This window comes from Sander lucioperca, chromosome 21 (genome assembly GCF_008315115.2).
Source record: "Sander lucioperca isolate FBNREF2018 chromosome 21, SLUC_FBN_1.2, whole genome shotgun sequence".
Classification (NCBI taxonomy): domain Eukaryota; kingdom Metazoa; phylum Chordata; class Actinopteri; order Perciformes; family Percidae; genus Sander; species Sander lucioperca.
In genome coordinates this window covers 10278414-10290439 of record NC_050193.1, presented here as the reverse complement: position 1 = coordinate 10290439, position 12026 = coordinate 10278414, and the positions used below count along the sequence as shown (strand labels likewise).

Sequence of the window (12026 nt, the reverse complement as noted above, 5' to 3'; positions counted from 1 at the left end):
TATATAAAATGTTTGGCTGAATCTTTGGTAGCTTTAGGATCAGCAAACCTTGTTATATGTATTTCCACTATTTATCCATTGTTTTCTACTACTCAGTGTCATGGCGAATATGCAGCACCTACTGTGCGTGAAAAGGTTGAATGCCCTCTTGCCTTGGTCATCTCAGGGCAGACTCCTTCTGTAACAAATTCAAATTCAAACGAGCCCTAGGTGGCTGCAACATGTCTCTTCTTTCTTGTGTATATTGTGTGCATGTGTGAGGCCAGGCTTGATCTAAGCATGAGAAAGACCCCTGCATGATACAGAGATCATGGAGCATGGAGTTTCCCCAACTTGTTGCACAGAACGAGATTAACCAACGAGCGTTGTGCACTTTTCTGCTCCTCGTCTCCTCCCACTTGCTGCCATGTAGCCTGACATTGGCTAAAAAACAACACAAATATATGTAAAATGCTTCTGTTGGCTTGTTGTTCACTGGCGCCAATCTTGAGTCTTTTGTTTTCAGTCAGGTGTGTTGTTGAGAGGCTACTACTTAGGCACACAATGCTACAACAGTGACGTTTCATAAAACTGCCAAATTTACTCTTAACCCCTGAATTAGTTACTTAGTGTAACATGCAGACTGATGTTGCAACTGCCACATCTGGACCAAAATTAGATTTTAAGGTTAAGAGAAAACTGAATGTTTACATGTCTCACATTGAGAATCCTTATCGGAGGACAAGAAGAGAAAAATAACAAAACTTTGGACCCATGACAGAGATAATTACATGTCAGGCCAGTCAGGGTATGTACCACTACAGTTAGAGCCACAGGGATGTTTGTATGCGTTACCTTTCACTGCCCCTACTTTTGTTAACCTGATTTTTCTTGTTCCTCTGTTCATTGTGGTATGATGGATACTGTGTATAAATAAAGTATGAAAAATATGAATCTGCTCTGTTTTCTTTTGGGAAGGGGGAGTATTCGATTTCCAGCTTCACTGCTAATGTGTGTATTGTTGGCTATATTATTGTTCTATTGAGGTTTTAAATCAGGCTACACTTTAATATTACATGTGTAATTAGTATTTGAAAGGAAGGAGGAGGTGGTGCCATGTTTTTTGATTTGATTGATGTTTCATGTGTGAAAAAAATTCCCATGACATATGCTCATGTGTAGTTTCAACAATTTTGTGTATGAAATATATCTTATATGTGGAAGATGATTTTCAACATGTGCTTTTTAAAATCGAATTTGGCCTAGGAGGTCAGTGATCACACACACTCAAAAAATGCTAAATTAGAATACACTGACCACTTATATTCTATTTTTTCTGCACACTGTAATTGAACTGTCTGTCAGAGCTGAGTCAACACATCCTCATGAAGGGGTTCCTATGATATTGTACGAAACGTTATGCACACTAAAACGTAGCCTATACGAAAACTAGTTCGACCTCCGACTGGTCACGTGCCATCGTCTACAGCGCTCCGTGCTACAGAGCGGCAGTTGCTAGTTGTTTAAGCCGCTACAGAGCTTCGTGCTACAGAGCGGCAGTTGCTAGTTGTTTAAGCCGCTACAGAGCTTCGTGCCGCCGACTACGATACTCCGCATTGTGCTCCGTCAGGTCAGCGGTAGTTGGTGGTTCAGTTACCCGAGAATAGGTGACTGTGAGTCGGGTACAGAGCACCGCGAGCTGCCGGTTCGTGCTGCTCCGTGAGGTCAGTGTAGTTTATGGTCTTGTTACCCCAGAATAGGTGACTGTGCGCTGGGTACAGAGTACCGCGAGCTGCCGGTCGTGGTGGTCTAGTTACGCCAGAATAGGTGGCTGTGTGCTGGATAAAGAGCACCGCGAGCTGCTGGTCATTTTGGCGGAGATACGGTTAAATTTAGGCAAGAAAAAGTGAGCGTTATGCAGCGAGGAAAGTTAAGTTTAGGCACCAAAACGACTTGTTAAGTTTAGGAAAATATCGTGATTTTTGTTAGGTGCAAAATGTTAGAAAAAGGCTAATCTACACAAAGCAAGCCTCTTAAAACATTCCCAAGGAACACGCATTTCCTCGGTGAAAGTTTTTTTTCCCTCGCTCCCTGGCTTGTAAGTCCTATATTACCACCCATCCAGTCAATGTGGTACACACAGCAAAAAAACGTGTAAATCATACAGTGCTTAACTTTTCGTAGCTTTTCGAACGTATGGTTTATGAGAACAGGCTGGCTGAGTAGAGCTGTCCTTGGTCCTGAAACAACTCTCTCTCTCTCTCTCTCTCTCTCTCTCTCTCTCTCTCTCTCTCTCTCTCTCTCACTCTCTCTCTCTCACTCTCTCTCTCTCTCTCTCTCTCTCTCTCTCTCTCTCTCTGTCTCTCTCTCTGCATTCAGCCATAGAGCAGCACCAGGCGTCTGTCTGACTCAGTGTGTTGCACTGACGCACTGCTGCATCATCTCGGTCTTTAAAGCTTCTCGTGGCTTCACATTACAGTTTTCTGAAGGAATTAATTTTTGATTACTGACCAAACATACCGTCTTTCTCTGCAGGTCTTAATCCACAACGTGAGCACAACATTTGTTCAAAGTGCAGGAAACAGCGCTGAGACTGTACAGATTACAAACAGGTAGGAACACGTGTTTGTATGGTGTCGTCGCATTTTTTCAATTACTTTTTTTTTTAAACTCCTGCTTCTAATTAACTGGACTAACGATGTGTTTCACATATTCACAGATTAAGTGTAGTGTTTTTTGTGAGTTTATTGGGGTTATGATTGTAGTCGCAGTTGTTGCACTTCCCTGTCCTATAATGGGCTACTAACATCGATATCTTATATTTTTTAAGCCATAGTATTTTATTGGAATATCAGGCTTACTTTAGGCTATTGGAAACAGCCAGAATGCATGGATGCACTGTAAGTCTCTATAGGGCTATCATGGTAATATAGGGTTGACATTGACGAGTTATCATGAAAACTAAACTCAGCATCCCTCTGGGAAAATAACTGTATAGCCGAGCAAATTGCATAAAGTTGTGGAAGGTTAAATTACTGTTGATGGAAAGGATGTTTCACACAAAGGACAGTTAGGTTATATTACTGACATCTGATGTTGTGATAGTAAAAAAAAGTTCTACAAGTGTGAGTATATCTGTTCTTTTGTGTATTTACTCCATATTAAAAGTTGACTATTATTTTTCTACAGAATGGAGAAGCTTGATCATATTGGCATTGGCAAAGAGATAAGCCGAAATGTTTTGATTCAGCAAAATAACTCAAGATGTGGAGTGGATCTGATGTGGTGATTTGCATGTGACAAGGCTCAACAGTCATGACTACTGTATAGTCATGTAGTAGGCTAACTGTGTTTTTTTTTCACCTGCAAAGTCCAATTCTCCCATCTGGTATTTTCTCATCTGTGGACTACAATAAAGCAAACTGATTTAGCAGAAATAAAACTGCTAAGGAGCGTCCTGGTGACTTAGAGGTTTGAGACTCTCTACTGTCACTATCTAGTCAAAAAGGTAAACATTTAAAGAATAATACTGCTGACAAGGACCGATAATAAGCAAGGAAGTTAATATGAAACAAATATGAGCTTTTAGGCCTCTTCAAAGTAAGAGAGGTGACCTTGCAGGTGGACGAGCAGATTTCTGGAGTGTTCCTGTGAATAATAACCTATGTGACCTCCCAAAGCAACTGACAGCGTTTCTTTTAGCATTTTATTAGCTATAATAAACTGTTATTTTATTAACTGGTTGTTTTAAAACCCAACAGAAAAAGGGGGGGGGGGTGCACACACATGTAATAAGTCTTTAAGTCTAGCCATTCAAATTAGCCTTTCCCTGACAATATGTCGTCACCGTCCATAGATCATTCATATGTGTGCTAAATGGAATTTGAATCATCACCCTGATTCATGGCTGTCTTGGATTTCAAATAATGTGAGCATTTGTATTCACAGTAGTAGGCCAGTTTAATGTCTCTCAGTCTTGAGGCTCAAACAGGTTTATTATTGACTCACTTGAAGATTATTAAAATAAATCAAATATTTTGAACTATTCCTTTAAAACTTACCTTATTCTTCTTTTACTCCACAGATTTCAAAATGTCCTTGTTCCAGTCTGTTTTATTTCACAGTATTTTAACCATCAATGTCACTTTGTATCACAATCTTGGTCTTTCAATCAACAAACAAAAATGATTGAATTTCTGCTCATTCAGACCAAAGCAACAACCAATCATATATCTGACACCCCTGTTTGTCTTGATTGAGATATAAACATAGTTGGCATTATGAAAAAAAAAAGTGAAATAAAAAAAAGAAAATTGGAAAAGGGATATTTTTAAATTAAAACAGCTGGAATGTAATAAAAATGACCCGCAATAAATAGAAATAACAATTCATATTAATGAGGTGAATTGAGGAAATTACTGGATTATTTTACCATTTCATGATTATATTACATCTATTTATTTTGTCTGTATTTATTCATATTTATTTCATAATGTCTTTTGTATTTATTTATTTGATTTTCTACCAGTGATCCAACCTTCTTTTCCCCTTTCTCTTCCTCCAGATTGCTTCTTTGACTTTTCTTAATTTCAACCGACCCCTGCTGGAACATTCCCCCGCTGTCACCATGAGCGCTTGCAGCAGGAAAGCCTTGACATTGCTGAGCAGTGTCTTTGCAATCAGTAGCCTGGGGCTGCTGGGAGTGGCGGTCAGCACGGACTACTGGTTGTACCTGGAGGAGGGCGTCATTATGCCTCTGAACCAGAGCATCGACATCAAGACCTCGCTGCACTCTGGCCTCTGGAGAGTCTGCTTCCTGGTCGGTGAGTAACGAGTCTGGGGGTGCGTGGTTCTCTGTGCTCGTGTGATTTGACTAAATCAGGATTGTGGCACAGATACGTGTAATGGTGTTAAGAGGGGACTGATCTTTATTCAAGTGTTGGGAATTCGTAGGTGTACAGATCCAATTATTGGCAAATTTTCAAAGATATTTTATCAGTATTAATAAAGTTATGAATATGGTTATTAATAACTTTATCAAATCAACAAACAATCAAAACGGGGCACCACTCTGGAATTTCAGGGACCAATAATCAAACTGTGAAATTTCTCATTTCAGTGGTGTTCCCTTTAAAATACCGATCTGAATTAATTAAGATTAATTGATCTGGTATATTCTAAAGGAACAAAGGGAAGGGTGAATTCAAGCAACGACCTGTTAAACCAGCTGGTTATTACAATAAGTACACAAATAATCACAGACAACTGCTATTTAAAATATAGTAGAATTTATTAACTTCAAAATTATCAATGGCCAATCAATAATCCTTTGATCAATTAAAAAACAATATACCCTTAAACAACAAAAACTAAGCAAAAACAAACCAGCATGTGATGTGAGGAGACACATCTGTGTCTGTGTCTGTATGAGTGAGTGTGTGTGAGAGAGTGCGAGGAGGAGGGGGTGTCGAAATGTAGTCTAGCCCAAAGACTACAAAAATGGCTACTCCTGTGAGCTGCACAAAACTATTTAGCCTCAAGAGGGCGGTAGTGGTGCTGGGTGCAGCGCTGTGTGGCTACCGGTTAGCTTTCAGGCTAACGTCTTACAGACCAAAAGAACAAACTAGCTACTTTGCTATGGGCTAGCCGTTTAGCTATTCACGCACGTGTTTGCGTGTGTGTGTGTGTGTGTGTGTGTGTGTGTGTGTGGGTGTGTGTGTGTGTGTGTGTGTGTGTGTGTGTGTGTGTGTGTGTGTGTGGGTGTGTGCGCGTGAGGTTAGTGAAAGAAGAAAGGGGAAAGAAAGAGACACACTTAGATCTTAGTAATCGAAAATGACCAGCCCTCTCAGTCACTCAGGTCTGGACTAATGTGAAATTAGGGCAGACTCTGAGAATTTCGTCTGACCGAGGGGAGGTTCATTTTAACCACTCTGGATGCGCTAAACAGCTGATTCTCCGCGGGGATAACACGGCTCCGCCGGTCTACAAAGACCGCGGGGTGGCGTCCTCGCGGAACAGTAACTAAACTCCTCAGCAGTGGGAGAAGCCCAAAATAGCATTTACAGTCTGAACAAGCTACATATTTAACACAACATATCAACAAATGCACCGTGATCAGAGTACATTCACAGATAGATTTGACTCAGCAGTCACAATCATAGATTAATAAATCAAACGCGCACCAGTAGCGCTTATCAATCGATCACATTAATGGTAAACAATGGCAATGGCAATGGCAAATGGGGATCCAGAGTGCTCTGGAAGGTGTGAACTACAAGCTTGTAGTTTTTAGAGTTTTGACCACTTTGGCCACTCCTTCGTGGTCATTCGGCCATTTTGTGATCTTTTCCCTTGGGGTGACCTGTGGGAGTTTGGTGACAAGGCTGTGGTTTTTCCACCTAGGCCAAGATCTCTTTGTCTGAAAGACCGCATGGTCTTTTGTCTTTCAGAGACAGATGCTCTGAGGCCTTTTGGTTAAAATCAGGTTTAACACAACTGATGGTCCCAACACAAGGATGTTCATTTGTATTGTGCAGCAAAATGTGGCAGCAGCAATGAGATGATCCTATCACACTGACATATCGTCACTGCATCAGCCAGCTTTTGACATTCACAAGAACTTCATCAGTGTGTGTGTGTGTGTGTGTGTGTGTGTGTGTGTGTGTGGAGTACATGAAGCAGAGTGACAGAAAGTGTTTGTATTTCTCTCTTAAAGCATTCAGTGTAAAATTAGTCGTGCAACATAATTATACACTCACACACACACACACACACACACACACACACACACACACACTCACAAAAACTTGCTCCGACAAGTCTTCAGAGACAGATGTCATCTTATTGTGCCGCAGATAACTCCAGCTGGTATCTGTATGTGATGATGCTGAAGTGACAATAATGACTGTGTAGTCTTTGCGAGATGGGATGTAACTCACACATGATGTGTTAAATTATAGAAAAAAACAATTAGAAATTGGTCAACTAGAAACAGTATTGCCTATATCTTCCACATGATGCACATTGTCTGTGTTGGCTCACATGCTCAAGTAATACAAAATAAATTATTTGTTCGAGGGAAAAAATTGTTTTTACAGGAGGTTATGTTGCCAGGCAACCAGTTGAGACTCCAGGAAATCACTGCTCCCGGCCAATACATTTTTATTGTTTTGTACGAATTAAACAAAAAAGATATAACGTGTAGTAAAGAGCCTTAGAGGTGGATTTTGTTACCTTCAGACAGAGCCAGGCTAGCTGTTTCCCCCCTGTTTACAGTCCTTATGCTAAGCTAAGCTAATCAGCTGCTGGCTCCAGCTGCATATTGACTGTACAGACATGAGAGCGTATCAATGTTCTAATCTAACTCCCGGCAAGAAAACAAATAAGTGTTCTTCCAAAAATATTGAACTGTTACTTTAATGTACAGTAAATATATAAATATAAATAAAACCTGTTTCTTTACGTGTCTTTTGTTGACATGACAGTCTATAGTTTTGGCTCATTGGATTCTGCCAGTCTCTAATATGTCCCTCCGATGTCACTCTCAGTCCTGCAGCAATCCTCAGTGTGTTTCCACCTTTTACCTGACCTCCACACCAACCTGCACACCTGCTCCTAGTTCCCTCATCAGCTCCATAGTATACCTGCCTGCTTTTTTAGTCTTCTTGTTCCTGTCTGCCAGTTTTTGGCCTTTTGGTTTTGTCTATGAGTTCTGCATTTAACAAGGGACATTGAACAACTCTCCCCATTTCTTTCACATCTCCTCATCCCCTCTTCTTCACCTAAACGTTGTCTCAAGGTTTTTGTTTCTTCCCTATTCAGGTGGCGAGTCTGGTCGCTGCTTCACCATCGCCTACATCATGCCCATGAATGTCCAGTTGACGTCAGAGTCCACAGTAAACGTGCTCAGTGAGTAACTTCAGGCTTAATAACTCAAAGTGCCCCCTTGAGGTTGTTCAAATAAACAGCCGTGGGCATTTTCATGGCCAAAAACGTGTTGTTTTCCATTGAGGTTGTGCTCCAAAATCACCTGAATGTAGCCAGACAGATGGGTCTGAGTCATCTGAACCCTCATGCTGCTCCTCTCCAGAATACTTATTACCTTTCATAGATAACTCACCTCGCAAGTCCTTCCCTGTGGCTCAGTGTCAAATCTTTACTGAAGGATAAATCCACCCTAGTTAATCAGAGTAATAATCTCTGAGATTTTTAAAAATCTGGCAAAAGAGCAGACAATAAGTATTGGGATTATTGGGATAAATCAACAAAACATTCCTTAATTTCACTTTGAGATACAATGAGATACTCTAACGTTCCTCTGTCTAAAAGCATCTTTCTGCTTCAGTTTTTACACTGAAATGTACAAACCCATTTGCTGGATGTTTTGGGGTTAAACAGCAGCTTTCCTCCTCTACTCAGAGATGATCCGCTCAGCCACTCCGTTCCCTCTGGTCAGCCTCTTCTTCATGTTCATCGGCTTCGTCCTCAACAATATTGGCCACGTCCGACCTCACCGCACCATCCTGGCATTTGTCTCCGGGATCTTCTTCATCCTCTCAGGTAACACTGATCTTCTCTCCATTCTTATCTCTTGTCATGTTTCTGTCCTGTCTCCTTCTTGTTTTTGTCCAATCCTTAATTTAATTTCTCTGTCTCTCAGGTCTGGCTCTGGTGGTGGGCCTGGTGCTGTACATCTCCAGTATAAATGATGAAATGCTGAATAGGACTAAGAGCAGTGAAACCTACTTTACCTACAAGTACGGCTGGTCCTTTGCCTTTTCTGCCATCTCTTTCCTGCTCACTGAGGTGAGCAACTGAACACAAAAAAGACACAAAACATGTAGCATGAAATTGAACAGTAGAATACACATTCAGACACTATTATTAAAACGTAATAATTTTTAGTTATGTTAGTATTAGTTAGCTGCTTCTCATCATTTTTCTGTACATCCAAAAATCTATCCATATCCTGGACTTTACTGTAGCAGAAACGTCTGACACTTAAATTAAAAGTGGTTTAAGTTTTCTCAGAGTTTTAGGTGTGAATGGGCATTTAATCCCCATCAAGAGCCTTAATATACACAGAGTTTCCAATTTATTAGGTACAGTCTAATGCAATCAATAGAACTGTTTTGCCATAAACTTTACATTTATGATGCCTACAATGTACTTTTTAGCCGGCCGGCAGGTATGAGCCCTGAACCTTCTTGTTTTAAGGCAACGGTTCAAACTACTGCAACACCACCCCAATAATAAACATATAACTTCATTTACACATGTCTGACAATGCCGATGATGTTTGTGGTACACATCATTGTATTTTATGTAAGACAGGGTAGGATGGTCTTCTCTCCAAGAAAGATGTGATACTCACTGGTATCTCTTTATCTATAAGGCCCTTGGTAAACTTGGTTGGAAAACTGCCATCTTACCTTACAGAACTACTTTGTCATTCAGAGAGACATTATCAGACTCGCTACTTGGACAGCCACTTAAAGGTTTTTACTCAAAAGGTTTATAGTTTAGTGTCAGTGAGAGTGTATTACAATAAGAATCATGAGTGTTCACTTCCCTCCAGTGGTCGCTGATAGGACCTGCAACACCACATTAACGCACGCACACACTGTTACAGTAATATCAGTATAATTGTTATTAATATCAACAGTTACCACTCATGATAAATGTGGTGTATAAGGTATTAAAAACTTATAACACTTTAGCTGATTGCTTTCAATTGACAAAACTGAAGCAATCACAAACAACTGTTGTGCTGTGGAGACTTGTTGTAAATTGTTGTTCTTTTGCATGAAAGCACTTCTGAGCTCATTATCCTCTGCATATATTTTGATCCGTTGACTTAATTTCAATCTCACGTGTCCCTCTATACACTGCAGAGCGCAGGCGTCATGTCTGTCTACCTGTTCATGAAGCGCTACACAGCAGAGGAGATCTATCAGCCTCGTCACCCCAGTTTCTACCGCCCTCGTCTCAGCAACTGCTCCGACCACTCGAGCCAATTCCTCCACCCAGAGGCCTGGTCGCGTGGCCGAAGTCCCTCTGACATCTCGAGTGAAGCTTCACTCCAGATGAGCGCCAGCTACCCTGCTCTGCTGAAATGCCCCGACTATGATCAGGTCTCCTCTTCACCCTGCTGAGGGGTCGGCCATCACAGCAGAGGCCGCCCAAAGCTTTCTGAAGGCTCCCTGAAGGATCACATGGGGTCCCAAGGCCTAGTGAGTTTCCTTTCAAGAAAAAGTTACTTAGATATTTAACTTTGAGTTTGATGTTTTTCACGGAGAAAAATATGTGCAGCTTTAGCTGTGACCTGAGGACTTAAATATTTACAGCTGAGGTGCTTGTGGATTTAGGGTCAGAGATGCTTATTGGGAGTTTGTTGTTGTAGCAGCACCTATGTTGTTTTTTTTTCCAGGAAGAGGCAAAGTCTGTAGGTTTTAGAAGAAAAACCCAATATGATGTTATTCTTTCTGCAAAGGTCTCAAAAAAGTTAAAATCTGGTATACAGTAATTATCTTTGAACTTTATCTGAAAGGGGAAATAATGTTCTACTGTATATTTTGGTTTAATTGTATCGGTGCGTTTTACCCTCCAGTGCCTCATACTGTAGCTGTTTTCTTTTTGTGAATATCTTGGCTTCGTCATTTTGCAAGAAATGAATGCATCTTATGATTTTGTTTCTTCTGTGGCAGTATTTATGCATCATGTCACACTGAAACATTAGCAAACCTAACCCTCTCCCTAAGGCAAAGACTTGTGTGAGATGCAATGAAAAGACAATCCATCACCACTATAACAACCATCAGATAGAAGGTGACGACAGTCCTGGAAGGGAACCATAGACTGTAAATAAGGAAACTCAGGCTCAAGAAGTCCTGTCAACAAGCATCCAGAGGTTGTTGTTGGGATTGTTTTGTACCTTAAATACACTGTTTTGTCTCTAACATCATAACAGTAAGACATGACGAAAATGTTCATTCCTGGTGTGAATTAAATAAGGAGAGACACTGAGGTACATTAATACATCCAGACTGAACAAGCTAAGATCATACATATTTGTTTTATATAGATTTTTATATAGTATGTGCAGCTGTTGGACATTAAATGAATAAACGATGAGAGAGTTGATGTAAAGATGATGCTGCAAATTAGGTGCTGTTTTTCCGAGTGTCGTTGTTGTGGTAGCACTGCTTTACCATAAAACATGTTTGGTACAGTGTGCAGGAGTCATCTGTAAAAATAAATGTCCTCTCACAGTGATTCTACATTTATCCACTGGAGGGCAGTGCACAGTTTGTTTTGCAGTTTCTTGGCACAATTGTCAAATAAAAATCTTGATTCCCTTAAATGTGGAATTCTCCACAGTATATAGTGTGACATACATTCAAATTTATGTTTTTAAAAGTACTTTTATGTCTTCTGTTGATCCAGTAAATGTATTTTACTGCTTATTTTTCATACACGAATAATGTCAGACGTGTCTATTAAAACCTCATTGTATAAATCCTCACACGCAAATGTATGTTGTCAATTGTCACATCCTTTCAAATATAAATGCTTTGTAAATTTTGGTAATCTAAACTGATAAAAGGTTACACGTCCATCCTCAAATTTACTCCAAAAGCAAGCTGGAGGAGAGTCTGGCTACTCCACATAACATTCGGGGATGGGAGGAAAACGTGCTCTGGTTTATTGGCATTTCTTTAAACCAATAACAATCGTCTTGGGCGGTGCTATACACCGGAGAAAAGCCGCGGAGCTGGCGATCACTTCGGTGGAGATTACGGTTAAGTTTAGGCAAGAAAAAGTGAGTGTTACGTTGGCGACGAAAGTTAAGTTTAGGCACCAAAACGACTAGTTAAAGGTGCTCTAAGCGATGTCACGCGTTTTTTAGGCTACAACATTTTTTGTCACATACAGCAAACATCTCCTCGCTGCCTGTCCCCTGAACACACTGTAAAAAACTGTGGTCTCTGTAGACACCCCAGGCTCCACAAACAACAACAAAAACAAACTGTGCCAACCTGCACCAA

At 40.6% G+C, this 12026-nt stretch overlaps 1 protein-coding gene across 1 annotated transcript; it reads left to right on the top strand.

The window, feature by feature from the left end:
- Nucleotides 1-2352: 2352 nt before the first annotated feature.
- On the top strand, nucleotides 2353-11503 carry cacng5b (calcium channel, voltage-dependent, gamma subunit 5b). Its single transcript, XM_031313007.2, has 6 exons — nucleotides 2353-2591; nucleotides 4544-4802; nucleotides 7801-7887; nucleotides 8398-8538; nucleotides 8639-8784; nucleotides 9873-11503. Exons 2-6 carry the CDS (start codon nucleotides 4607-4609, stop codon nucleotides 10131-10133), a joined length of 831 nt encoding a protein of 276 aa, XP_031168867.1. The 5' UTR covers nucleotides 2353-2591; nucleotides 4544-4606; the 3' UTR covers nucleotides 10134-11503.
- Nucleotides 11504-12026: the final 523 nt, after the last annotated feature.

What these genes read in the sequence shown, in the direction of transcription:
- cacng5b (XM_031313007.2), top strand. Translation starts at nt 4,607, where the DNA reads ATGAGCGCTTGCAGCAGGAAAGCCTTGACATTGCTGAGCAGTGTCTTT. An exon ending in GAGAGTCTGCTTCCTGGTCG is followed by an intron (nt 4,803 to 7,800) that starts GTGAGTAACGAG and finishes TTCCCTATTCAG; the next exon opens with GTGGCGAGTCTGGTCGCTGC. An exon ending in GTCCACAGTAAACGTGCTCA is followed by an intron (nt 7,888 to 8,397) that starts GTGAGTAACTTC and finishes TCCTCTACTCAG; the next exon opens with AGATGATCCGCTCAGCCACT.